At 41.7% G+C, this 26686-nt stretch overlaps 1 protein-coding gene across 4 annotated transcripts in view; it reads right to left on the bottom strand.

Annotated features, from left to right (window-relative positions):
- The window catches only part of mtcl1 (microtubule crosslinking factor 1), an 87872-nt gene that overhangs the window by 5578 nt on the left and 55608 nt on the right, over positions 1–26686 (bottom strand). For 2 of the 4 annotated variants that reach the window (XM_075482899.1, XM_075482900.1), the window contains 5 exons: positions 21888–22055; positions 17500–17772; positions 7464–7805; positions 6630–6709; positions 4658–6227 (listed from right to left, as the gene is read on the bottom strand). In XM_075482899.1, coding sequence (XP_075339014.1) covers positions 4658–6227; positions 6630–6709; positions 7464–7805; positions 17500–17772; positions 21888–22055 — 2433 coding nt within the window. Of the gene's footprint in view, positions 1–3236; positions 3295–4419; positions 4445–4657; positions 6228–6629; positions 6710–7463; positions 7806–17499; positions 17773–21887; positions 22056–26686 lie in introns of all 4 variants that reach the window. The other 2 variants (XM_075482901.1, XM_075482902.1) reach the window with 2 other exon arrangements.

Raw genomic sequence — 26686 nt, 5'->3', positions numbered from 1 at the left:
TACTTATACGTCATTTTTCTAAAGTTACAGAGCAACACATTCAGTGAGGAGGCCACCTCAAAATCAATTAAGCGTTTGCTGTGCTTCATTTGTGGTGAATAAAGTTTAGTCACGATGTATTAGAGAGTTACTGATACTATCAGGGCCAGCGGCTTTCAGTAAATTTACATGACACCATAAAAAAGGAATTATTGTGTTAATTTGGTCAAAACTGGACTTTTAAAGGACATGTAAACACGTTAGTCCAACCAAAAACCATACGAAATCGAAGCTCTTAAAACTGGACTAACCAGATGATGCAGTTGGGAGTTAAATCCGTCTTCATTTATACGCTAAACTAAACTCAAACTGGCCATGGTGTCCAGTACACACAATGATAAAAAGCCTGCAACAACAGAGAATAACCAAAAGGGATTGCATGCATCTTTTTGTGAAAACAGTAAATTGTAACTGTATACAGATACAATAAAAGAAAGCTGTCTGCATTGACATATTTTTCAACTAAACACCTCAGAAATTGTGAGTGAAAACCAGCCCATTAAGACCACGTCTCAACTCGCGGTCACTTCTAGCATTTCCTGACTGTCGCTCTGCTGTAATAAAAATCCTAATTTTATAATATCAGCATCATCTGACAAAAGATTAGAAGACGGTTGATGAAAATATCAAGATATGAACCTACTTTTTCAAAATGGAGGATGAAAAAAAAACACCCTTTTGTGACGGTTTTCAGCTTTTTTTGGAAAATAGTTTGAGTCTGGGGGGACAGAAACACCTAAGCTGAAAAACTAAACAAAATCACAGGAACAGGTGTTTCACTTCTTGAAAGGAAACATGGACAAAACTAGCTTACCTGGCAGGATAATAACATTGTACACATTAAAAAACATTTCTGAACCCCTTTCTCATTTTTTTTTAATTTGCGCATATAGGGCCAAATAAATTGTTTTTTCTTTAGTTTTCTTTAGGTTTTGTTCCAGTTTGCACCCCCCATACCCTGTTAAAACAGCTATGCACAACCCACAACAAGGATAAACTGTATTATGTGTGTCTCATGATGGATTTTTCCTTTAAGCATGCAAAATGTACCAGAACATTCAATCAATTTCCACCATGAATCACAAATAACGAAGAGAGGTGATAGTGCACAGGAAATGATGAGTGTTAGAGATCATCTTCATCTGTTAATCTCAGGAGGACTTGTTAGTGTGAGAGGAAGGTGAGGGCAAACTGTAAGAGGAGGAAAGAAAACACTCTATGGACAAATAAGTAAATATAAATATATAAATAACAGGAGAACATCACAGCTCATCCAGCTGCACACATGGTGACATAAAGAGGTGGACCTGGTGGAAACACAGTGTTAGAATAATCAGCTCAAACAGACAACAATCAACTGGTGATTGTGTAAGAGTCCAATTGTTTTGTGTCATGTTCACTGCTTAGCATTTTGACACAAATATTAAAATGCAACCCAACCAGTAATCAAGACACAATCTGGTGAGTCACATGAGCTGGCAGGACCATACGAATGGTTTGCATGATCTGTCCTTAAACAACAGTCACTGTCACACTATGAGTGAGCACAGAGAGCAGGAACTGGATGGAAATATAATACTTAATACGAATTGTTTCAAGCAAACACCAACAATCAATAATAACTTTAGCTAGATACTAATGTTTGTCTTTCAGAAGAACAAATATTTTTAAATAATGGGATGTCACAACATTCGTCCAAATTTCAAATGTCCAAATGTGCATTTTTTTTACTAGTTTCATGAGACATCATTAGTATATTTACTTATTTTTCGATTGTTGTGGAACATAAATATACAAAATCATTCACAATTAATTATCTAGTCCACAATCATGTGTTTTTTTCTCTCTACAGTGGATTTAAATGGGCTTCCAGAGTCCAGTCAATGGATAAGAAAATGTATCCACAGCAATTTTGCTACAACCAAACTGGTGTTTACTATGTTTATTTTTCTATAGGCTACTGGGAACTCAGAGGGGCTAACGTTGATGTTAGCTAGTAGCAAATCAAGCTGATGTTTGCTAACTACTTAGCAGTCATATAAAAATACACTTTTATAAGTCCTCTGTGAGAAAATGGTTAAGAAATCCACTGTAGTTCAACATCAAGTATAAAATAAGTTGTAGGGAATATTATAGGATGGTCATTAAGCAACTGGTTTACAAAAAAAAACCTCTACAACCGCCGGGGTGGAAAAACAGCCAACATGGAGGTGGCATAAACTTCCTAAAGTGGCCCAACTTCAAAAACAACTTTACAACAGAATTAAACAGCTAAGCTCAAAAATTGGTTTTGGCCATTTAAGCTAATTCTCCATAACAAGACAGTTAAATGGGAGATTAAAAACTGTAGTTAACTCACTCCTATTAAGGTGACGACACTATGGGACCACAGCAGATTTTACGCAATATTCTAAAGGTCTTGTGGAGCTTTTTAAAAACCTGCCTCCCTGGTTTGCATTGTTGTTTTTCAAATAAGTTGGGACAAAGAAACCTAATAATGCCTCATTATATTCCTCAGTCGTAGATCGAAAAGTCTAAATTTTCTGTGACCAATGTGGTGTTAATCAGATCCATCCTTCAAACATCATCTTTGGCTCCAAAAACCCGAGATGGCAACAGCCCAAAGACAAACGGTAGAATGGTAGTCTGCAGAGTGATAGGTGACATCATAGTTGTTTTGTCCATCTTTTATATGTAAGATATGTTTATTTGTAGTGGACATTGCTTTTTTAGTAATTTGCTTTGTGGAGTTTTCTAAATTTAGAGGGAAACCACTAAATTAGAGTCATCCCAAGTTTCAGCTCTCTGGTGCAGTTTCACACTGTGTTGGCAGAAAGTTCAATAATTCATACATGTATGGTACTTTATTAAAAAGCTAGTAGTTGAGATTGATAGTTAATCAGCACCAACATGCAAAACCACTAGTATGGTCCTTTAGAAAAAAAAACATATGATCAATTTAAAATACTGAGCATGCACTTATTTACAAGAAGGAACAGATGTATGGCTGTCGAACAAATTTTGACACCACGCCGATGGCTTTACACACTGTCACTCTGCTGACCTGTGAAGCATGCATTAATGAAGAGGGGGCATGAGGAGGGGGTCTGCAGGGCGTGAGGTGAAAGGTCCATGTGGTTGGTGAACCCACCGCCAAAGGCCATAGAGGAAGAGGAGGAGGAGGAAGAGGAACTTACATCACGGAGACAAGCAGAGTTAGAGTCCCCAAGGAGTTGTTAGTATGACACTGTGGTTCTGGATCAGAGCACAGTGGACAGGAAGGAGGAAGGAGAGATAAAGCCCAAAGGGGGGGAGAAGGGGGGAGAGGAGGAGGAAAGATATAGAGTGGCAGATGTTAATAGGTAAAATCGAGCAAAGCGAAAGAGGAGATACATGATAAGTTTGGGCATATCGAGGGCAGAAATAAGGTGGCTGCTTTCGTCCTGCAGACGGCACAGAAAGCAGTTTACACACATTCACTTAAGACCTGGAAAACACACAAGGAGAGGCTAACCTTCATGTGGCCACTGTGTGGATACGCACTGAGTGTTCGAGCATCGGGTCAAACTATCAGTACAAATGGCAACAAATACACCCGAACCTATCCTTCAGGTATTCAAACACCATTTAAATCTTTATTTTCTCTCTTTTTTTAAATTTCAAAGAGAAAACGGATGCTACAGTCTTAATTGTTCAGAACTAAGCTGAGATGAGTTCACTTCTTCCTAACTAATCATTCACATGAAAGTCTTTACGCAACCTTTGAATTTTTATTACTCCGCTATCTTTCTGAACAGCTGAAATTTTGATGTAAGTAAGTGAGCATATTAATATGTATGTGTGGGATTGTGTTGCTTACTGTACATATACGTGATTTTCAATATACATTTTGTCTGTGAGCATTGCGACAAAGCATGACCTATTTTCCTGAGGTATTAGTGCATCTATGGAGAAGTAGCAGATGCAGTCGCTTCACATTCAAACATGAGCAGAAATGTTGTTTAGCGTCTGCCGTTCATTGTCCACATGTCAGCTGAATAGGTGGGGAAAACTACTACTTTTATTTTTTCTTCCACACTTCAAAAACCAGCATTGTTTTAAAATTCTGGTTGAACGTTTGATTGGAGTGCACCGATATTAATTATGTAACGTCGTTACTGCAAGCCTACGCAACAGCAAGATCCTTCATTTCACTCCTCCACTCATCATGCACATAAATTAGATCTAAGCCCGGCTTCAGTGATAGTTGGAGCGCAGACGTAAGAGCCAAACTGTAAGGAAGAGGGAAATACAGAGAAAGAAGGAACGGTAGATTCTCTAAGTTACAGCAGTTGAAGGAAGCTCAGTATTGCTGAGGAGGGTTAAATATCTTAACATTACCATCGCATCAGTCAGTGCTTTCGATCTGAGAAAGAAAAGCATGAACATTTTAGTGCATGTTATGAACTTTATATCTTTACTATGAACAAACACAGTTTGTTAAAGTTAAAGTTTGTCTTCAACCATTTTTTTTTTTAAAGAGAAATCCGAGGCAATGTCATAAATATCACCGTGTCATAAAACATGGGCCCCAGACCAAAGGAATGATGAAGCGATGAATCCAGTTCTGTATATTTACCTCCATGCATCCAGACTGTCCTCTGTCTGAGTCGGCCTGCCTGCTGTTGTCTCTGGTATGGGTGCTCTGTCCTGCTGTCTGCAGCCTCCTCTCGTCCCTAAAGTTCTGCTCCTGCAGCTTCTTATTGAGGATGCGGGCCGTGTTTTCAGCCAGCGTGTAGCCCGGAGGGGCCGACAGATCCTGTCGTATGCTCACTATCTCTGGGTTTTTGTCCCCCTGAGTCTCCACGATCAGCTGCACGGGGCTGGGCGAGCGCCCTCGGGCAGTCCGCAGGCACTCCTGCGCGGTCCTGGGGTCGGCGGCGAGAGGCCCGTGAGCAGGGCTGGGCTCCGTGGTGGACGGTGGCGTGGGGCGAGTGTGACTCGGGGACTTGTTGAACTTCTGCAGGGAGTCGTACACCACCGGTGTGTGGTCGATGATGTTGAAGAGGCTGGAGAGTCCGTCGTTGATGGTAGTGTGGACGGGGCTGTCCCGAGTGGTGGTGGAGCGGGCCCACGCTGACTCGCTGTTGCCCTTCTGAGGCGTGGTGGGGGTCGGAGCGCGGCTGTTGTTGGGTAGCTCGGTCTTATTGGATGTGGACAGTTTGCGCTGAAGCTTAGGAGAGCCGTACTTCGGCGAGCAGCAGGGTCGCTCAAACTTGCTCTGAATCACAGGAGAGTACTGAACCTTCCTCATGCTGCGTGATGGAGATGAGATTGGCGTGCCTCCACCTTTTGGCGTGAGGCAGCGGTGGGGGCTGCTGGTTAGGTTCCGCAGCAAGTCCGTCTGCAGACCCACACTAATGGTCTGGGTGGTTTGAGTGCCTCGCGTGGTGAATCCGTTGGTCTGGCAGGCGATGTCGCGGACCACAGGCCCTGGCGGGGAGCGGATGGCGTTCCTTACAGAGATGGCCACCTCCTTCATATCATCACTCATGTTTCTGGAGAGCTGAAGCTCAAGAGAGGAGGCAAAGCCCACTGTGGGGCAGATGGGAGACTGACTAGGAGAAGTCCTTAGCGCCCCACCCTCCAGGAGACAGGGCCACCTTGCACCACTGAACACCTCATCTGGCCCACTGGCTCCCACCCCAGCCTCCCCTCCAGCCCTGGCTTTGGTCCCCTTAGAATACAAGAAGTCTTCGGTAGGAGGACACTCAGCTGCCCCCGTTCTGGTGGGACTATGGAGGATGTGAACCCCATAGTGCTCCAGTCCAAGCCCTGTCGTCCCTGCCTCGTTGCCCCTGAGCGGGGACTTGTGGCAGTGCTCAGGGCTGCTGAGGGTGCTGGTGGTCAGGGTGGCGCTGGTGGTGAGGAACCAGGTGGCTGGCTGGAACGGATCAGGAGTGGGCTCCCCTTCTCGGACCTCAGTGGGTTGGTCTGTCCACACTTCCCGAACCAAATGTGGGCCAGAGGTGGATGATGGGAAATCCCAGCCCTTATTGTTGAACTCCTCGATGTATTTGAGGTCATCGGGAGAAAGGGGTGGGGTGACGTCGTCTTGGTCGCAATCATCGTGGCGCGTCTTGTCAGGAAGGAACGGCGAGCTGTCCATTAACCGCTGGAAGTCGCTCATGGAGCACACGGACTTTGCTCTGGACGCACAACGAAAACATACATATTATTACAGTCATCTGGGACCGAACATCCCAACAAACAGATTGTAGTCTCATTTATATTCCCACTGTGGAGTTTTCTTTGCTTTTTAGTGTCTCAAACCTGTCTGAATTATTCATCAGCAAAGTGATCTGCATCTCTTTCCTTCCATAAAAATAAACTTAAAAGAAAAATCCCAAGGGAGAAACTCCCTGCCACTTCAAGTAACGGTTAATAGAACCAACAGCCCATCTCCCCAGAGACAAACGTGTATGTATGAGCAAAAGAACTGAAGTAAATGCAGCAGGAACCTGAATAATCTACAGCAAGTCAGACCAGTTCTCTTTGACAAATTTAATGCTAACATCTACAAATAAAATGAAGTTTTCTCAAGTTGTTACCTGAGCAGACTCCCACCCTCCCTCATCTCATCTTCTGGGTAATCGGGGTCAGCTTCTCTCTCTGAAATCTCGTTTAGGGCCTGAAACACAACAGACAGTTAGAACGTGAAGGTGATTCAGTGGACAATGATAAAAGTGTCATTTATTTTAAGCTCGCCTTACAGAAGAAAATCACTCACATAAGAAAAATATTCATCTTATTTTGGATAACAGGTGGATCCAGAGACTGAATTACACGTATGAGACAATGAGTTTTGTGTCAGCAAGGTTATTCTGAATTACAATCGAGATTTACATGAATTTTCATGAAGAAGTGTCTTCTTTTTGAGGAGCTAAACACTGTTTATATCTCGTTGAGCTATTTGATCTAAGGTTGCAATAAAAAAAAATTTGCAGAAATCTCTGCGTGTTGTGACATAAGCCTTATTCCTCTAAAGAGTAAAAAAAAACGTGCTTGGTTAGAGTTAAAAAGTGATCACGGTTAAGGCTAAAATGCTTTACAATGCAACCGTCACCCCACTGGGTGCCATCTGGACACTTCACATGCAGTTGTTCTCATGACCTACAGAGGTCTCAGATTCTTTAAATGTCATTTTTGGTCATTTTGCCAACACAAACAACCAATGACCTACAAACATGTGTTGCCAGTCGGCTTTTACTACTCTTTTGTTTTTCATTTATTTTTTTCTCAATAATCTATGTAAGAGAAATATAATATATGAAATATAACGTCCTGACAGGGTTTCATAAAGTGAAATCACGCAATAAATTATCATTCATTGGGAAGTATCGTGTGGGACTTCTCACAAAGCTGACTTGACTGATGGACGTTACCTCCTTCATGCAGGGGAACCTCTTCTCACTGTCCAGTCTGGAGGGGGGTGGGACCTCAAGTCCACTGAGGGGATCCAGAGACAGCGCATCCAGGAACAGGTTTTCTGTCGGGCCTTTCAGCCTCATCAAGGCCCCCTGCTCCTCCAGCATGGCCTCTGAGTCCGAGTGGGAGCGAGTGGGGAGCATCGCCATAGGAGTGGATGTACAGGGCGATCGGAGGGCACGGGGAGACCGCGGGGTGTTGCATGGACTGTCCTGAGGTGAGAAGACCCCTCTGTGTGCGGAGCTGCCATCTTTGATGTCAACTTCCTCGCCTCTTCTGGAGTTTAGCTCTCTCTGCATCTGCATGACAAATGATACATAAAGATGATAAATCTCAGAGAAAGATGTCTATTTGTCTGACCCCCCCCCCCCCCCCCCCCAGTTTATTTTCTGCTTTTCCCCCCACACTGATAGAGTTATGATGGTTATGTTGATAATTCATAAACTTAGAGTACCAGCCTCATTCATTTAATATAGGATCATTTATTATCGTATGCATTATTGATTTATGGTCTTCATAGTGCTCTTATAAGAGCCACCTTAGCTGATTTTTAGGTGTAACATTTGACATGATTTTCACTCGCAGCCCTCCTTTCGCAGAACATTTGAAAAAGAGATTTTCAATCTGAAGCTGATTTTGATCATTAGGGAGCGTAACATTTAGGAAAGCATACTTATTTCTCTTCCCCTTCTGGCTGTGAGTGTAACTTAAAAAAACAATGTTGATGCACATTTGTGACGACAACAAATCCCTGTAGATCACGCCTGATTCTATCTTTCTTTTAAACTCCACGTTTTGCTGTTATGCGTAACTCAAGATCATTTTCTGGGACACTTCCTCTGTTTTTCCACCACAAGCGCCACTAATTGCAGTGGCGTAAACCATCTAAATCTCTATGCTTGCTCACATCCTGAATTGTGGACAACCAGTCAATGCTCTCTGACATCAGTATTGCCAACAGTCGCCGTGTTTTGGAATGACACCAAAAATGGCAGATTCTAAACTGAGGTCTGCTGTTAGTTATAAAAAGATCTAACAAACAATGACCGTTATTATGGATTGAATAAGGATAATAAGGATCGTTATTATGCGTTGTGCATGACAAGTATAAGGTATAAGGATGCTTGTTTTCATGTAAAAGTCTCGCTCTGATTGTTTATGAGACAAGAATAATATCACTTTAAAATCTTATGTTAGATTTAAATGAACGGATGGGTTATACACGCAGGTACGCTCTGACTTTAAGTCTTCATTCTAAGATACGTTAAGTAACCAACTGGCTGCAGCTATAGTTGTACAGAAGTTAGATGTATCAGTGATATCAACAAACTCTTAGGTGGAACACGTGGAAGATTTAAGTTGTAATACTCCTTTCAATGATTACGAGACTTAAAGCAATTAGCATTCTGAACTTCTTATATTTTAAGGCTCAGATTGGATATTTGCAAGTTTTGGCCCCTGAAATTCAAACCGTGAAACGAAATAAATCTAAAAAACGTAGATACCTACAAGCTAGATATCTAACATTGGAGTCTGAGTGAGTTTTTAGTAAAATAATTGAGACTTCAAAAAATAAAAAGTTAGAGTTTTTCCTTTTTTCTTACAGTAAAAAAATAAGCAGACGGAGGCGCTGTTGGACACTGAGCATGTAGGACGTGTCGCCCTTTTGCTCCGCGAGTTTGCGTTTATTTTAACTTATTAACACAGTTTATCTTCATTAGTTTGGCCGGTGCACAAGTTTAACAAGTATTCGATCAGTTTCGGTGTGTTTTGGGGGAATTTCAACCGACAATGGCAGCTCCACGTGGAAATTCGGCTCGTACGGGCCGTGCTAAGGCTTCTTCCTCGACTGAGCCCGCTTCTCCGCCGAAGGTGGTGACGGACCCCGAGTGTGCGCCCAATCTGGATCACCTCCAGACTATGCTGAACCAGTTGAAAGGGGACATTTGTGGTAAAATAGACTCGCTCTCTTGCGAGCTTCGAGCGGACATTTCTTCGGTAAGAGAGGAGCTTAGGCATGCAATCGAACCGATGAAACAAAAACTTAGCTCCCACGATCAAGTTATCAAGGAGTTACAGCGCGCATGTACGGACCACAGTGACCTACTGTCTTCACTGGATTCAACAGTTTCCACGCTGAAAGCTGAGGTTAAATTGCTGGCCGATAAATGTGAGGACCTGGAGGGTAGAGCGAGGAGGAACAATATACGGCTGGTGGGTGTGCCGGAGGGGGCCGAAGGTGTGCGCCCCACTGAATTTATTGCCCAGCTGTTGATGGACACCCTCGGCCTGGATGAGCTGCCCCTACTCGACCGTGCGCATCGCACTCTCCGGCCCAGGCCCAGCGACGGTAAACCACCCCGGCCCTTTGTGATCCGTGTTCACTTTTTTCACGTGAGGAATGACATCTTACGGCGGGCCGGCGAGACCTCCAGGGACTCCCCTATCCTCTTCCAAGGCAAGAGACTGTTTCTCTTCCCCGACTACACTTCGTCGGTGGCAAAGAAACGTGCTGCATTCACAGACGTTAAACGTCTGTTACATTCGTGCCCTGGTGTAAAGTTTGGATTGAGGTTTCCTGCAACATTGAGAATCACTCTTCCCGGTGGAGCTACACACACCTTTGAAGACCCGGCCACTGCAATGGACTTTGTCAAGGTGAACTTAAAGTCTGGTGTCTCTTCTGGAGCTACAGTTTAAAAGCGGCTGGCAGTTCGTTTGGTAAGCTGGGTAAAGTTAACCCGTTTCCTGTTAGTAAGCCGCCCTGCTTTAAGTTTGTGACACTTGGACTTGAGCCATTTTTCGTATTTTGCGACTGTGTTTGTTTACATATTCATTCTGTGCTTTATTACAAACTCGGATGAGCACTACTAGTTTGTGCTGTAAACGGAGCGTGTTAGGATGTTTTTGGTAGTTTGGGGGATTTGCTTGCGTCTTGCTTGGGAAGATGCTTCAGCTTGGGGGAGGGTGGGTGTGTGGGGAGTTCTGCCTTTTTTTCTTGCTGTGTGTTTTGTGTTCTGTTTAGTCAGGTCGTCCATGTTTTACTTTATCTCTTTGACTGTTATACATTCCACGCTGCTGTGTACACTATTACTTGATCAGCATGCAGCAGCCTAGGATGCCACGACAATCAGGGACAGGACTCAGATTTGTTAGCTGGAACTGTAATGGTCTTAATCAGCCTATTAAACGTAGTAAAGTTCTTCACCATCTTCAACAATTAGGTGCTCATATTGTTTTCCTTCAAGAGACTCATTTAAAATTTTGCAGCCATATCAGATTAAAGAGGAGGTGGGTCAGTCAAGTATTTCATTCTAGTTTTAATGGTAAATCTAGGGGTGTTGCAATTTTGATTCATAAATCGGTTCCTTTTGTGTGCTCTAATGTAATAGCTGACCCTAATGGAAGGTTTGTGTTTGTAACAGGGCAGCTATATAGTAATTCTGTGATTCTGGCTAATGTGTATGGTCCAAACTGGGATGACGACAATTTTTTCCACCAATTGTTCGCTAAATTACCTGACATGTCCACACATTTACTCATTATGGGGGGTGATTTCAACTGTTGGCTTAATCCTGTATTAGATCGTTCTTCCGCTAGACCAGGAGTGTCCTCAAAGTCTTCTAAGACCATTTTATCCTTTATGGATGAATTCTCAGTCTCGGATCCATGGCGCTTTCTTAATCCATCTGGTAAAGCCTATTCTTTTTTCTCTCATGTACATCATTCCTTTTCTCGTATTGATTATTTTCTCCTAGACAACCGATTTCTCCATTCTGTTCAGTCTTGCTCTTATGATACTATTCTAATATCAGATCATGCTCCTACCACACTGGAGTTATTCATTCAGGAGCGCGAATGTACCCGCCCCCCTTGGCGTCTCAATACGCGCTTGCTATCTAATGAGGACTTTGTTAAATTTGTTTCTAATCAAATTGACTTTTTTCTTGCTACCAACAGAACTCCAGGGATCTCAGCCTCCCTTCTTTGGGAGACTTTGAAAGCATATATTAGAGGTGAAATCATTTCATACAGCAGTTATGCAAACAAACAAAGGAAAAAAAGATTAAAGGAATTGAGGTTACAAATCTCCCAGCTCGATAATATTTATGCTTCTTCCCCATCTCCTAACATATATAAAGATCGTCTTTCTCTTCAAGCTGAGTTTGATGTTCTTTCTACTAAAGAGGTTGAGGAGCTCTTATTTAAGGCTAAATATTGTTATTATGAATCTGGGGATAAGGCGACCAAACTTTTGGCCCATCAGCTTCGACAGGCTTCCTCCTCTCAGCAGATTCCACAAATACATACCCCTTCTGGCATCACAACCGATCCAAAAAAAATTAATGATCAGTTCAAACAGTTTTACTCCTCTTTATATACTTCTGAGGTTGAGTCTGATCTGTCAGCCCTGGATAGTTTTTTTGACTCACTGGAGTTGGTTAGGGTAGATGCTGATACTGCTGAGCAGTTGGAGGGCCCAATCACCATAGATGACCTTAAACGGGCTACATTTTCCATGCAGTCTGGGAAATGTCCAGGCCCGGACGGTTTTCCGACCGAGTTTTACAAGACCTTTTTTGACAAATTAGCACCAGTTTTGATTGAAATGTTTAATGAATCTCTTACTCTGTCTAATTTACCTCAGACTCTAAATCAGGCCTCCATATTATTACTCTTAAAAAAAAATAAGGACCCTCTGTCTTGCTCAAGCTACCGTCCAATTAGTCTTCTATCTGTGGATGTAAAACTTCTGTCCAAATTATTAGCTCTGCGACTGGAATCAGTTTTGCCTCTGATAATCTCTCCTGATCAGACAGGTTTTGTCCAGAACAGACATGGGTTCTTTAATCTCAGGCGACTTCTTAGGCTACGGCTACACGAAAACGAAACGAGGTTTTTTTTGAAAACGGGTACGAAAATTCTTGCGACCACACGGAAACGCGCTGCTGTCCAAACGAGAACGGATGAAAACGATGAAACGATGCAATACACACGCCGCTGTGTCACGCCACGCTGTGAGACAATAGAGAAGTGTTAAAATTGGCTCACAGCGTCAACGTGTGACTGACGCAAAAACGTTTTCGCTGTAACAATGGAAACGAAACGAGGCCGTTTTCAAACTTTCCCACTCTGGAACCCGTTTTCAAAAACTATCGTTTTGGGGTAGTGGGAACGCCGGCTCCGTGTGGCCGCGACAGCGAAACGATAAGAAAAAGTATCGTTTACAGTGAAAAACGTTTCCGTGTAGCCGCAGCCTTAATGTTGTTTATAATCCGTCTACGTCAATGGGGCCAGAAGCCATAATTTCATTAGATGCCGAGAAGGCTTTTGACCGAGTGGAGTGGAGTTACCTTTTTTACGCTTTGGAGAAATCTGGTTTTGGCCAAGAGTTCATTTCTTGGATTAAATTGCTCTATTCATCCCCTATGGCTTCAGTCAGAACTAATGACACACATTCAGATTATTTCCCATTGTACCGCTCCACTCGTCAGGGTTGTCCTCTGAGTCCTCTTCTGTTTGCTGTTGCTATTGAACCTCTGGCTATTGCGCTTCGTTCAGAGCCACGCATCACTGGTATAACAAGATATGGTCTTGAACAGAAGGTCTCCCTCTATGCTGATGATTTATTACTATATGTGTCCAATCTTCCTGTCTCAGTTCCGGTTGCTCTTGATATCCTTAGTTCATTTGGTCAGATTTCAGGCTATAAACTAAATTTGGACAAGAGTGAGCTGTTTCCTTTAAATCAGGGTGCGCGGGAAGCTGCTCAGGGTTTCCCCTTCAAAATTGTTCCATTTGGCTTTAAGTACCTTGGTATCCAGATTAGAGACCGATTTGAAGATTTGTTTAAATATAATTTTGCTCCTTTGTTAGATCAGATACAGAAGGACTTTCAACGGTGGTCACTGTTGCCTCTTTCCCTTGTGGCCAGGGTTAATTCGGTCAAGATGAACATCCTCCCCAAATTGTCTTATCTCTTTCAGTGTGTACCTGTCTTTCTCCCTCAATCTTTTTTTCAGAAATTAGACAAATTAATCACTGAGTTTATATGGAACAGGAGGGTCCCTCGTTTGCGAAGGGAGCTGTTGCAGAGACCTAAGCTCCTGGGGGGCTTGGCCCTTCCTAACTTGAGGTTTTACTACTGGGCTTCCATCCTTAGGCTAATTCAGCTTTGGATTTCTCTGGAGGGGGCGCCAGTTCCTCCTACATGGTTGAGTATGGAGATGTTTTCTGCTAAACCTGCTTCGCTGACTGCGCTCATCCACGCTCCTCTTAGTTTTTCTCTCTCCCCTTTTTGCAATAATATCTTAGTTAAATCCACTTTGAAGATTTGGAAGCAATTTCGACGCTACTTTGGTCTACAGACCTTCTCTTTCCTGGCACCTTTATCAGCTAACCCGGCTTTTCATCCTTCCTTGATTGATGGGGCTTTTTCTTTGTGGTCTGACTATGGCATCAAGGCATTTAGGGACTTATATATTGCCGGTACATTTGCATCCTTCCAGCAGCTCTCAGAGAAATTCCGGTTGCCTAGACAGCATTTTTTTAGATATCTTCAAGTTCGTAGTTTCATCCGCAATCTTAGCCCCGATTTCCCAAATCTCCCTGGAGCCTCTCTGGTTGACTCCTTTTTAACCCCATTCCCTACCATCAAGGGTGCTATTTCACGTTTATACAATCGTATCTATTCTTTGCAGCTAACCCCGCAGCACAAAATTAAAACCCAATGGGAGGAGGATCTGGGGGAGGAGATCTCAGAGGAACTGTGGGATGCCATTTTGCGTCGCGTTCACTCCTCATCTATTTGTGCTAGACATGGTCTGACCCAGTGCAAAATTCTACATCGTACCCATTTTACTCGAGTAAGGCTTTCCAAAATCTTTAATGATGTCGATCCCACATGCATAAGATGTCATCAGGCTCCAGCTACCCATGTCCATATGTTTTGGTCTTGTCCTTCACTACTTAATTTTTGGACACAGATATTCAACTCTATTTCTGTTTGTACAAAGGTTCAATTTGATCCAACAGCATGTACTGCTTTGTTTGGGGTCTTACCTCCTACTTTGCAGCTTCCTAAATGTAAAGCAGACTTTGTAGCCTTTGTTTCCTTATTGGCTAGACGTTTGATTTTATTGAGATGGAAGTCCTCTGCACCGCCTTCTCACTCCTCTTGGATCAGGGACATCCTTCAGTTTGTGAAGTTGGAGAAGGTTAGGTACTCCATACGTGGTTCTCTTGCAAAGTTTGATAAAACTTGGGGTCCATTTTTCGTACATGTTGAGGGATTGACTTTTACGGCTATTCCTGAGTAGCCACCCTGATTGTCTACTAGTTGTGAGTTTTTCTTGTGTGATTTTGTAGCATGCTGGGAATGTTTTTTTTTTTTATTATTATTTATCTCTGCTTAATTGAACATATTATTAGACTTGTATTTAGCAGTGGGTGACCTATTTGTGTTTTTGTTTTGTTCTGTGTATTTGTTGTTCGCTTTCATTTTTATTTATTTATTTATATAATTTTTTTTTTTTTTTTTTTTTTTTTTTTGTTAATTCTTCTTACTATTAGTTATTCCTTATCTGATTTCATTTTATTTTATGTATTATTTTTATTATTATTATTTTTACTTGTTACACTTGACACTGTTTTGACTCTCGTAATATCATCTCTTGATTTTGTTATGTCACTGAAAAATCAATAAACAAATGTTTAAAAAAAAAAAAAAAAAAAATAAGCAGACTTTGTTTCTTATGATCTCAAACACATAGTGAGTTATGTGTGTATACATGTCAATGTAGTAATTTAGTGCAAAGCCATACTGGACCATACACTGACTTATTTCATCTCGTTCTATAAAATATGCAAAGCTGCTGGACAAGGAGTCGGTGCAGATAATCTTCATCTATCATTCATTAAGTTAAGAAAAAGACACTTTTTTTCTTCAACTCTGAGCTGTTCAGTATTCCACCTGCAGCATCTGGGGTAAAGTAGTTCCAGGCCACCTTATCACACTGCCTGAGTGAGAAGTTCCGCTGATGACCAGCAGTTCATTGTTTTCTGCAGCTTTGCTGAATTATGCATCTCTGCTTCCCGTTTTGTATCTCCATTCAGGGGTGCGTCAGCAGATTTTTGTTCTTAGCTGGAAAACGTGAGCTGTGTTCAGAGAGCTGTTCCAGCCTTGTTCGATGATACTCTCCCACCTGCGTGCGTAGTCCTGCTTCACAGCCATGGAAATCAGACACGAAGGAGGTGCAATGCTGCAAACTGTTTATTTAACCTGCACAAATCATCCACCATTCAGAAATCTCCTGACAGCGAAGGGAACCACTCTGAGTGCTTAGATCATTTTCATTCATCATTATTTTGTTAATTATCTTTTTGGTTTAAAACTCCTTTTTTCGACAAGATGTAAAGATTCTACAAGCTGCTCACATTTCGCCTCTTTTTTCCCCTCATGTCACAAAAAATATCCTGGACTCGCTTTGGTCATCAGATTAAACAAAGATTTTATATCTCCCATCCTTAATGCAGCTTACCTACTTACAATTTAAAAAAAATCCACTCATCTCTCCACTGTTATCTACAGTTAGTTAAAGCAGAAACGCCACAAGGATTATACAGAGTGCTTCTCCTTTCTTTGTTGTGTGGATGACTCCAGAACTTCAGGTTTGCCAGAATAATCTTTCTATGTTCCTAATTTCTTTATATTCTGATAAACGGGTTAAAAAAGTAACTTTTTCCCACTGTTGTGAGAACAGATGGTTGGAGGTCTTATGTAAAGGATGGGCAAAGCCACCATGTTGTCACTCTCTGATTTGTTGACTGTTTCAAAGGTCCAGTTTTCAGGGTGTTGTGACATCGAACTGTACCACTGATTGCCCACTTTAGCCTTTCAAGAATGTCAACCCATTTTAGAGCAAGTGTTTAGTTTGTCACTTTAAAGCTACTATATTATCTTTGTGGTACAACTTAAAAGTGGATCAATAGTCTATATGGACACTGTTTTTCCACATTTCAGGTCAATCAACTCCAAGACTCGCGGTACGATCCGATGTGTATAAATGGCATAGATGATTTCCTTTCTGTCCTCAGGACTAACCCAAACTCACTGCTAACGATGTGGAGGATAGATTTTAGGACTAAATGCTAAAGATCAATGCCAAATGTCTCACAGTTTGAGTTTGAGGGAAAACGATCCTGCAGATTCAGTCATTTCAGTCACAGGTTCCTGTTCATCGACTGAACTTTCTGAGAATCACGTTCATACAGTAAATCTTGCACTTCAGTACATATTTGACATGATAGTATAGATAAATAATAATAATATTATGATGCCAAATGTAATTAAAATAATGGCAACAATAATTTTTTGCTTGTTTTCTGAGTCTGAGGGAAATGTACTGTTAAAATTGGCTTTGTTCTTAGACATCATAAATGCATATTAAATAGTCTCTGTACTTTTCCATGATGCACACGATCTATGACCTTAGTGACCATAGTGAGACAAAACAATTAGCCTGGGAAAGCAGGTGCAAAATTTCACACACACACATTGTTTGGCTGATCCAGAGTCATATAAATACAAAATATACCCGGAAAACGGGGCTCGGTCTGACGGATTTCCTGCGGGAGCTCTGTTCCACTGTGGCCAGCGCTGATATGCTTCACGTGTGACCACCAATAAACACTTTATTTAACTTGAGATTCCTCCGGCTTGTTCTTGAGCTTCCAATGAAAGAATCGAGCTAACAGTACCGACTAAGAGCCACACTGCATCATTCCACTGTGGTGCTCTGTTTGTTAAATCTAAACTTCTTTTTCGGACACATGCTCACAAACTCGACAAACGAGAAGACAGCCTTGGAGTGGGAGTTATCCGGCTGGATAACATTTTACAGTAAGCATGTGACCACAACAGTTTTTAATTTTACAAGATTAAAAATTAACTCCACACCCCATGTTTCGCTCCACCTAACCCGCCTCTCTTACCCTCTCCATCTTACGGTGCAGCTCCCTCATGCTGCTGCCCCACTCCTGTCGCTCCTGGTCAAAGCGCTCCACCAGCTCCGTCCTCTCACGGCTCCACCTCTTCTCTCCATGCTGCAGCTTCCAGCGGAGGTCCAGCGATGTGCTGTGGCTCTCGGCCAGCAGGCGCCGATGTTCCTCGCGCTCCTGTGTCATCACCCACTCAGGGTCTCCGGCCGGCTCACCTTCATCTCCCTGCGCCTCACCTCGCTCCTTCCCTTGTGCCTCTTCCTCCACCTGGTCAAAGACACAAAGAAACAGTGGGGTCAGGTGGAGGGAGTCATTTTCAAGCTACATGACATATTACACAGAGAAAAGTCCCAGAGAGTCTCATCCCACTGTGTGAAGATGATGTCTGCTGCAGAGTTTCATGAGCAGGTATATCTAATATACCAAAAGGTAAAAATCCAGAGCTACTGTGTTGAGATGTTGCCGAAAGTAAGTTGTTATTATTGTTATCAAAAAAATTTTGTAATGACAGTGTTATATTACTTTTTTTCCCCTCTGCACGTGCTTTGATGCGTCAAAATACAAGCTGAGATATCACTGAGATATTATCCATCTTCATTTGGTTTGTTTAATGTTTGCTCTTATAAAATGGACCTCAAGGTATAAATGTATACGTTTATAAAGTTTATAAAGACTTTATAAAAGTTTATAAAGACAAACTGTGCCCAACACTTCCCATGCACGATCAAGCCGTGGAAGGACCTGGTGGACTCTCACAGACAGGTGAGGATGACAAAATCTATGTCACTCAGGCCTTACTGCTGCACAAGCTGCAAATGCCTTTTAAATCCTATGGTTCCAAACTTTGTGATACATTTCATACAAATAACAGCTTCTCCCCATTGAACTGAAACCACCTCCTCCAAACAAATGGTTTGCAACTCAAACCATTGCACTTTCACTGTGGAATGCACTTTGGAACCTAGCATTGATTGTATTGATTCTATAAAAGGAAGCTGAAGATTTTTCTTTTATCTAAACAGTACTTTTATAACACGTTCATTTGTTTTTATCTTATATCTATCCAAAGACATAAATTATCATTTTAATGTTTGCAAACACCATGTTCAGGAGGCTCCCAATATCTCCTTACCCTTAGAATGATGTATACTGTTCCCAGTTTTTAGACTAAGACATTTATGAAATTACTGCACAGGCATGACAGTGATAATGATATTTGTGCCTTGACCTAGTCCAAGAAATTGTAAAAAAACATGTTTTTAAAAAGCTTTCGGAGGGGAAAAAGCGGGAAACTGGATGCACAGTCATCACAACCATTCAAATCAAGGGAAATTTATTAAAAAGACTTCAAATTCTGAGAAAATAATCATCAGTGATCCTGAATTAAAAACTGAACTGAAACTTTTAATTACAAGCAAGTTACAGTTAGATGATGAGTGCATCATAACGGTGCTGCTGCCCGTCTTACACCTATCAGAGACTCACTGGTGTGTGAGCGCTGCTTTTATGAATTTAGATTTTAAGACGACACACTGGCGGCAGGAGGAGGAGGAGGGCATGAATGGAGGATTCAAACATCCCGTTGAAATCTTCAAAGCCACGGGACAACAAGAACTGGGCTACTTCTTTCTTCTGCAGAACAGAGCTTTGCAGTCTTCAGAGGCTTTGATCCCACAACACATTGGTAAAAACCCTGAGCTGTGCAAGGAGCGACTGAATGCCATTCTAAAGAATTAGCTCACATATCTCAATGACAGATGTTTGTCTTGTATAAATCAAGCTTTAAAACTGTCCAGTAATGGCTGCTGAGGTTTTATAAATGTAGACACTTATTCAGGAGCAAGTCCGAGGCGAACCTGGAGCATAACTTACTCGCACTACGTATTGTATGATCACTTAGAAATAAAGAGGTGAAAGCTATTCTAATTTTTACTCTGCTCTACTGGGCTGCGTGATAATCATGAATAAAAAAGAATATTTCAAGAGGCTTAATCAGAAAGAAGCACAGCAGTGGGAGGAAAGAACTCAACATCATGTTATCAGACGAAACTAAGCACATTAGTGCTCACTGCAGCCCTCAGCGACCTCTGCTCTGTGGAAGGATTTAACCATGTAAGAGCCTCACAGATTAAAAGCATGCGAGTTAAAAGATAATCTTCCTCCTATAACTCAAAACTCTTAATTGGTTCCAAAAGCTGCATTTTCCTTTTTATCAGATAAAGCTTAGAAGTGACTGCTCCGACACTGGGAGCTTCAGATTTGATCTGCCGACACGGCAGTCAAAAGAGAACATGCTCAGTGTCCTCCAGCTGATTGTAGGCTTTGTTTTCTCCACATGGTCGGCTATCTGGCTTGATTGTCATCCGACTCTCAAGGGGAAAGAAAATCTTGAGGTCAAATCAGACACAGCAGACAATGAGGCGCCCACTGTTATGTCCAGAAAACGCACTCATCAAATCAGTATGGATTCAATCCCTGCGGACCGTACCGTTATAGCTCTTCTGTAAAGTGTTTCCTCTCATTGCAGGATTAAAGCTGATTATATTGTCTACTGTCGGTATTAAAGGGCTCATCTTGACAACTGCAGTACACCTTTAATTAAACGAAATTATAAAACCACTGGATGTCACACTAGAGCAGCAGAAGCTTTGGATCTTTATATTTCTCTAATAAAAAAGTGGAGTTAACTTTGGTCTCGTCCCGTTCCCTGTGGGCAGAATAGGGAGGCGTTAATGTGCAATACTAAAAATACCAAAGCTCGTCTCACCAGATAGTTACTCACGCTGGACCATTTATGATATCGTGAACCACGTGGGAGTAGGCAATCTGGCTTAAAGATCGTATTACAATTTTTACATCTAGAAAAAAAAAGTCTTGTAATCACATGATTAGGATCTGGATACAAATGTCACTTCAACTCTAGGTTTAAGATTAGATATCGAAGCATCCCGATGAAAAAAATGTAAGCCATCTCAACATTTATTTATTTCTATCAAGGCTAGATTAGGCTTGATAGAAGGCAAGATTAGGCTAACTATCAAGTTAGCCTAATGCTTACTCTTTTAGCACCGCTTTGGTCTCCACCAGCTCCAAAGGGGCAGATCCGGCTCATTAGCAGCTAAATTATCTGGCACGATCACCAGCTGCTGATGAGCAGGTAGTACACTGAGGGCCCTACGTTTCCAGCTGTCACAGCTGTCATGTCTTAACTATGACCACCCAAAGACACACTGGCGGCTGACAGCGGATGCCGTTTATCTGTCACTAAATGTAACAAACACGTAGATTGGGATGTCTCACTGTTCTGCAAACAGAGCAATCTGAGAGGTGCTTCACTAATGTTCATAAAAAACGTAAATCTCTGAGATTCTAATATTTCAAACCTGCCAAAGTCTCGTTTAGAGAGACGACAATAATGCTGTTCCTTCCACTATTTAAAGTAGCTCGGCGATGCACACATTAGTTGTGGCTGTTCAGGGAAAAAAAAAAAAAAAAAAAAAAAAAAAAAAAAATCTCTCTTCAGGTGAAACTCCCTGGTTGATTTTGTAATGAGCCGGGTTATTCCACTGCTTACCTCACAATAATCCCAACAGATGACAAAACAAGTATTTTAATGACTTTTCAGAGTTGTAATTAATGTTGTGCAGGTGTGTTGGCATTTAATAAACCTTCAAACTTATTGATCTGTGACTCAAACTGACACTTATGAACTCTTTCAATTTCTAACTAATTATCATTACTAATATTACATGATATTATATAAAATAGCCATCAGGCTACAAGTTTGGTGTCTATAAGTGTTAATTTATTTGTTTTTAGAAGAATAGTTTGGTAAAAACACTGCCAGGAGACTGTTAAACTGTGTATACACGCACACATCCAGCCACACAATATCAACAGTCAGCTGTCTCCTTTTCTGTAATCCTGTCAGTTGAAGATCCCCATCAGGAATATCAGAGAATATTTGAACAGCTGTCACTAAGAAGTGCTCAGAGGCAAATAAAACAACACAATGCTGAATTAATTAGTTTGCACAATGACAGAACACAATCCATCATAGGATTTATCATTATCTTCTTGGATGCTGTCCTTTTGTTGAATATAATTGTTGAGAGGAAATTATGAATTGATTTCTGGTCTGGACTAAGACACATTTTGGGGCAAATTTCTCACTACACCAGAGTTTAAAATGGGTGACCAACAAAAGTGCTAAAATTACAGGTGAAAAATATATTTTCTTTATACCCTTAGAGGGATTTCACGCATGGAAGAGGAAACATGTTTGCTGTTGCCTTGCTGCTTACTGAAAGCACCTCTAGTTTTCTCTGCTGCCAGATTGTGTCCTGCCTCTTTAAAGGTGGGTGCTGAGATGCCATCTGTACCTGAGCAACCTGGCACTTCATCTCTGCCCACTTGACCTCCCAGGCAGCTTTGTCATTGGCGTACGATTGCTGCAGTTGGCATCGCCGCGTCTCCTCCTCCTGCAGTTCCTCTCGAAACTCCTCCAGCAGCGTCCGCATGGCCTGCAGCACTCGGCGGCTCTCACCAAACTACACAGGGAGGAGTCGGACAAAAACACAGATTAACAAGACATCCAAGAAGAAATAGATGTGGGGAGGAAAAAATGTGTACATTTCTCTGTAATTTATAGAATCTTTTTTGTCTGTTTCTTTAAATTCGATGCATTTTGAGTGTCCTTCATCACTTTTGCTATTACTGTTTTTTTTTCTCATTTTTTTTTTCCTCCTAAAGCCTGGCTGGGCACATATAGGGCGTAATCATGTTCCTCAAATACTGCTACCAATGTCACACACTGCATATAATGTACAGGACCGTGCTCAGTACCGTTAGCATGCTAGCATGCTCTAGCCAGAGGAACAAAGATCTCACATGCACAAGGGTTTATGTGGAGTTCAGTGTGCCGCCCAAGAACACTTCGACGTCTGGATGACCACGGCTGCTCAATCCAGCGCCATCTTAAATAATGTGATCAGGTAACATGGGTCTCCAATCAGGTACCAGTAAAGTCTAATTAGGGAAAACAGTGTACATTGATGCCAAAATTGTTACCTGTGCATCAACAAACAAGCAAAAAAATCAAATTTTTATTTATGTTTTTGCAAAAATGTTGCAGAGATTCATGGCATAAATATATAAAAAATTAGATGGTGTTGTACTATAGACTCCCTGTGCTCAAAATGTCATCTAAAGCAGCATTAAAGCAGCAACAAGAGGAACCCTGCAGTGTACGAGCCATCTTTCAAACACACCAGAGTACATAAAGGATACCACCAGTCAGTATTTCCAGCTGACTTATGCTGTGAAGTTTGTAACTGTGGGAGTTACCCATTTTGTTGGAATTACTCGTTTCAGATAAGTACATTATGATGCACTCTGGAGAGTTTCTAACACCAAAAGCGATGAGAGTCTTCAACTACTGCAGGGAAACAATCTCATCTACATTATTAATGTTATTTGTATATACTGAAGCACCTCAGCAGCGTGAGTCAGGATTCCTCTTTCAGCAATTTGACATTCTGCCTAAATTCTATCCGAGTCTTCACTGGAAAAGCTGAACGACCTCTTTACAGCTTAACACACTATTATCTCCCTCTGCCTGCAGGACTTATCTGCTCTGTTGTAGTAGCCACGTGCACAAATGCTTACTGAAGCGGGTCTGCTGGTATATTTCAAGTTGGCATGACACACTCGTTCAGAGCGGAAAACTGCTCAAAGTAAAGTAATGACAGATCAAACCATGTTTATGATGTATGTGTGCGTGGAAATCAGAACACATGACAAAGTGGAGCACTTAGGGCTGCTTAATAATGCATCCCGCCCAAATGCTTACATACTGCGTTTACTTTAACCGACGGGTAAAGCGGAGGACTGAGGTGAAGCAGATCGCAACACTTGCTGCGTGTGGACGGAAGCAATAAAAACCAAACTCCTTTAAACTTCACATGCAACCGAGTCTCAACAAGAAGCATAAAACTGGGTGCTCTCAAAATAATTACTGCCTCCAACCAGTTAAGTGGGTCAAAATCTGCATACTGTTCCAAACAACTCTAATTAATGGCTGCCAAGCGCTCACTTCTGCTTAATGAAATAAGAATGGGAAAATAAAGAAGGTATAATTACAGCGTCCAAGCTTACTCAATACACCAATTTACAAGAAAACATAGAGTAACTTCCTTTTTTACTTTAATATTTTCATTTCTGATATTACTGAGGATAATAATTCTATAATCATTTAATTTACCTCCATTTACTTTCTGTTTACTATGTATTCTCAAAGAATTTTGTTTATGGGGAATCACACACCTGACTTGTGTGTGATAACGGCGTATATGCCAAAAAGATCGATAAGTTAGCGTCAGCTAATTCAAGACGTTATGAGTCTTCGAGATCTCTCAGGTGATCAGGAACAGGTTTGCTTTCTGCCCCCAGAGTTAGAACTAAAGCTGGAGAGGCTGCTTTCAGTTTCTATGCAGCGTGCATGCAGACCTGCAGGTGTCTGCTGCAACTTTTCCTTCCTTCCCTTTTTCACTGTCCTGTATTGCTGATACACTTTATTTCTCTCTAAAGCATTTTGAACTCCAGAAAAGGGAGTGCCGGAGAGCCGAACGGAAATGGCGCAAGTCAAAGCTCCAGGTTCATTATGAGACTTACAAAGAAAAGCTATGTGTGTTCAACCAGACTTTGCGTAGAACAAGGGAGAGTTATTTTTCTGAAATCATCAAAAACTGCAGTAACAACTCTCGTGTCATGTTTGCTACAGTAAATAGATTAACAAACCCTGTAATTAGTGTAATGTAAGTGTAATGAGTTTGCAATATTCTTTAATGACAAAGTTCAAGGCATTAAAAATGCAATAATTTCCTAAACACAAATAACTACTCTGCAGCCAGCTAGACACCTAGAGCTGACACATTTCACACCTGTTACTGACAAAACAGTCGAAGAGACCATCTGCAGTCTGAGTTCATCAACGTGCTGCCTTGATGAGTTGCCCACTAGATTCCTAAAGTCTGTGCTGAGCAGTTTGTTACCACAACTCGCTCATCTAGTCAACATCTCAGTCCAGACTGGAACATTTCCAAAGGCCTTAAAAACTGCTGTCATTACGCCTCTTCTAAAGAAGAGCAATCTTGATGCCACAGTACTGAACAACTACCGGCCCATATCAAACCTGCCATTCTTAGGCAAAGTCCTAGAAAAAGTTGTATACCAACAGCTTAGTGACTTTCTCCTGTCTAACAATGCTTTTGATACTTTCCAATCAGGCTTTAGGCCCCACCACAGCACTGAGACAGCTCTGATCAAGGTGACAAATGACATCCGCCTGAACACAGATGCAAGTAAAGTCACAGTCTTAGTTCTGCTGGACCTGAGTGCTGCCTTTGACACAGTTGACCATGCGATCTTATTACAGAGGTTAGAAGACTGGGTGGGAATCTCTGGTCGTGCTTTAAACTGGTTCAAGTCCTATCTGGAGGACAGGAAATATTTTGTTGAAATTGGTAACTGTGTCTCAGACCAAATGGCTATGACCTGTGGGGTTCCCCAGGGGTCAATCCTGGGACCCGTATTGTTCAATCTGTACATGCTTCCACTAGGCCAGCTAATACGCAGCTATAATGTGTCCTACCACAATTATGCAGATGACACTCAGATCTACGTGTCACTGACGGCAGGAGAACACGGGCCTGTAGATACATTGTGTCGCTGCATCGAACAGATCAGTGTGTGGATGCAAAACAATTTCCTCCAGCTAAACTCAGACAAAACTGAAATCATTGTCTGTGGCCCACAGAAACAAAGAGAAAGTGTTATCAGTCACCTTGAGACTCTCTCTATAAAACCTAACTATCAAGTTAGAAATCTCGGGGTAATATTGGACCCAGACCTGAACTTTAACAGCCACATTAAATCTGTAACATCAGCAGCTTTTTACCATCTAAAAAACATTGCTAGAATCAAAGGAATAGTGTCTAAACCAGACTTAGAGAGACTGATCCATGTGTTTGTCTCCAGCAGGTTAGACTACTGTAACGGCCTGCTCACTGGGCTCTAAACGGGCTGTAAGACAGCTGCAGTACATCCAGAACGCTGCTGCTCGAGTCCTGACTAGAACCAGGAAATACCACCATATTAGTCCAGTGCTCAGGTCTCTGCACTGGCTTCCTGTCGCTCAGAGAATAGACTTTAAAACAGCTCTGCTTGTGTACAAGTCTCTTCATGGTCAAGCACCAAAGTACATCTCTGACATGTTAGAGCCATACGAACCAACTCGGGCTCTGAGAACCTCAGGGAGGGGTCTCCTGCTGGTGCCCAGAGTCAGGACTAAACAAGGTGAGGCTGCGTTTCAGTTTTATGCTCCTAAAATCTGGAACAGCCTTCCAGAAGATGTGAGACAGGCCTCAGCTCTGACAATGTTTAAATCCAGGCTGAAAACAGTTTTAATTAGCTGTGCATATGACACCTGAAAGTATTTTATCTGCACTCTTCACTTTTTAATTACTTAATGATTATTTTAATGGGTTTTAAATTTCTTTCTTTTTTAATTTCTTTCTTTTATTTTTTTTATTCCTTTTTAATGGTTTTATTGCCTTCTTGTGATTTTATGTATCTGTAAAGCACTTTGAATTGCCCTGTGTATGAATTGTGCTCTATAAATAAAATTGCCTTGCCTTGCCTGTTGCTGAACTACACTTTAAAATAAACTGACCTCACATTGCCCTCATCTTTGGGTATGATTCGTGTAATTTTTGCGGCTGTAGAATAAGATGATTTCATCTGTATTTAATTTGCAATTCTGCATCATAAAATGACGATACAGTGTGTACATTAAAGCCTCATAGTCCAGGGATGTTTGAGCCCGCATCCGTCCAGACATCTGCTTTTGTAGGTTGGAATTCAGTTCAAAATGAGTCACTCAAACACAGACTGACTGGTTGGTCAAGGACTGGATGTACCACAAATCCAAGGTTCCTTCCTTGTATTGGCAAAACATTTAGAAATGACTGAGATCTATTATTGGGTTTGTATAAAGTTTGAGGGGGAACACATGATGCTTTACTGCATGTGCGTGGCATCTATTCATGTAGAAACTGATTGCCCAAAAGTCTCTGCTTCATCAAACGTCTAAATTGGTGAAATCGTCTGTCCTGTTTGCTTC

The sequence above is a fragment of the Odontesthes bonariensis genome, chromosome 14 (genome assembly GCF_027942865.1).
Source record: "Odontesthes bonariensis isolate fOdoBon6 chromosome 14, fOdoBon6.hap1, whole genome shotgun sequence".
NCBI classification, from domain to species: domain Eukaryota; kingdom Metazoa; phylum Chordata; class Actinopteri; order Atheriniformes; family Atherinopsidae; genus Odontesthes; species Odontesthes bonariensis.
Note: the sequence above shows the minus strand (reverse complement) of the source record. Positions and strands in the feature narration are given on the sequence as shown.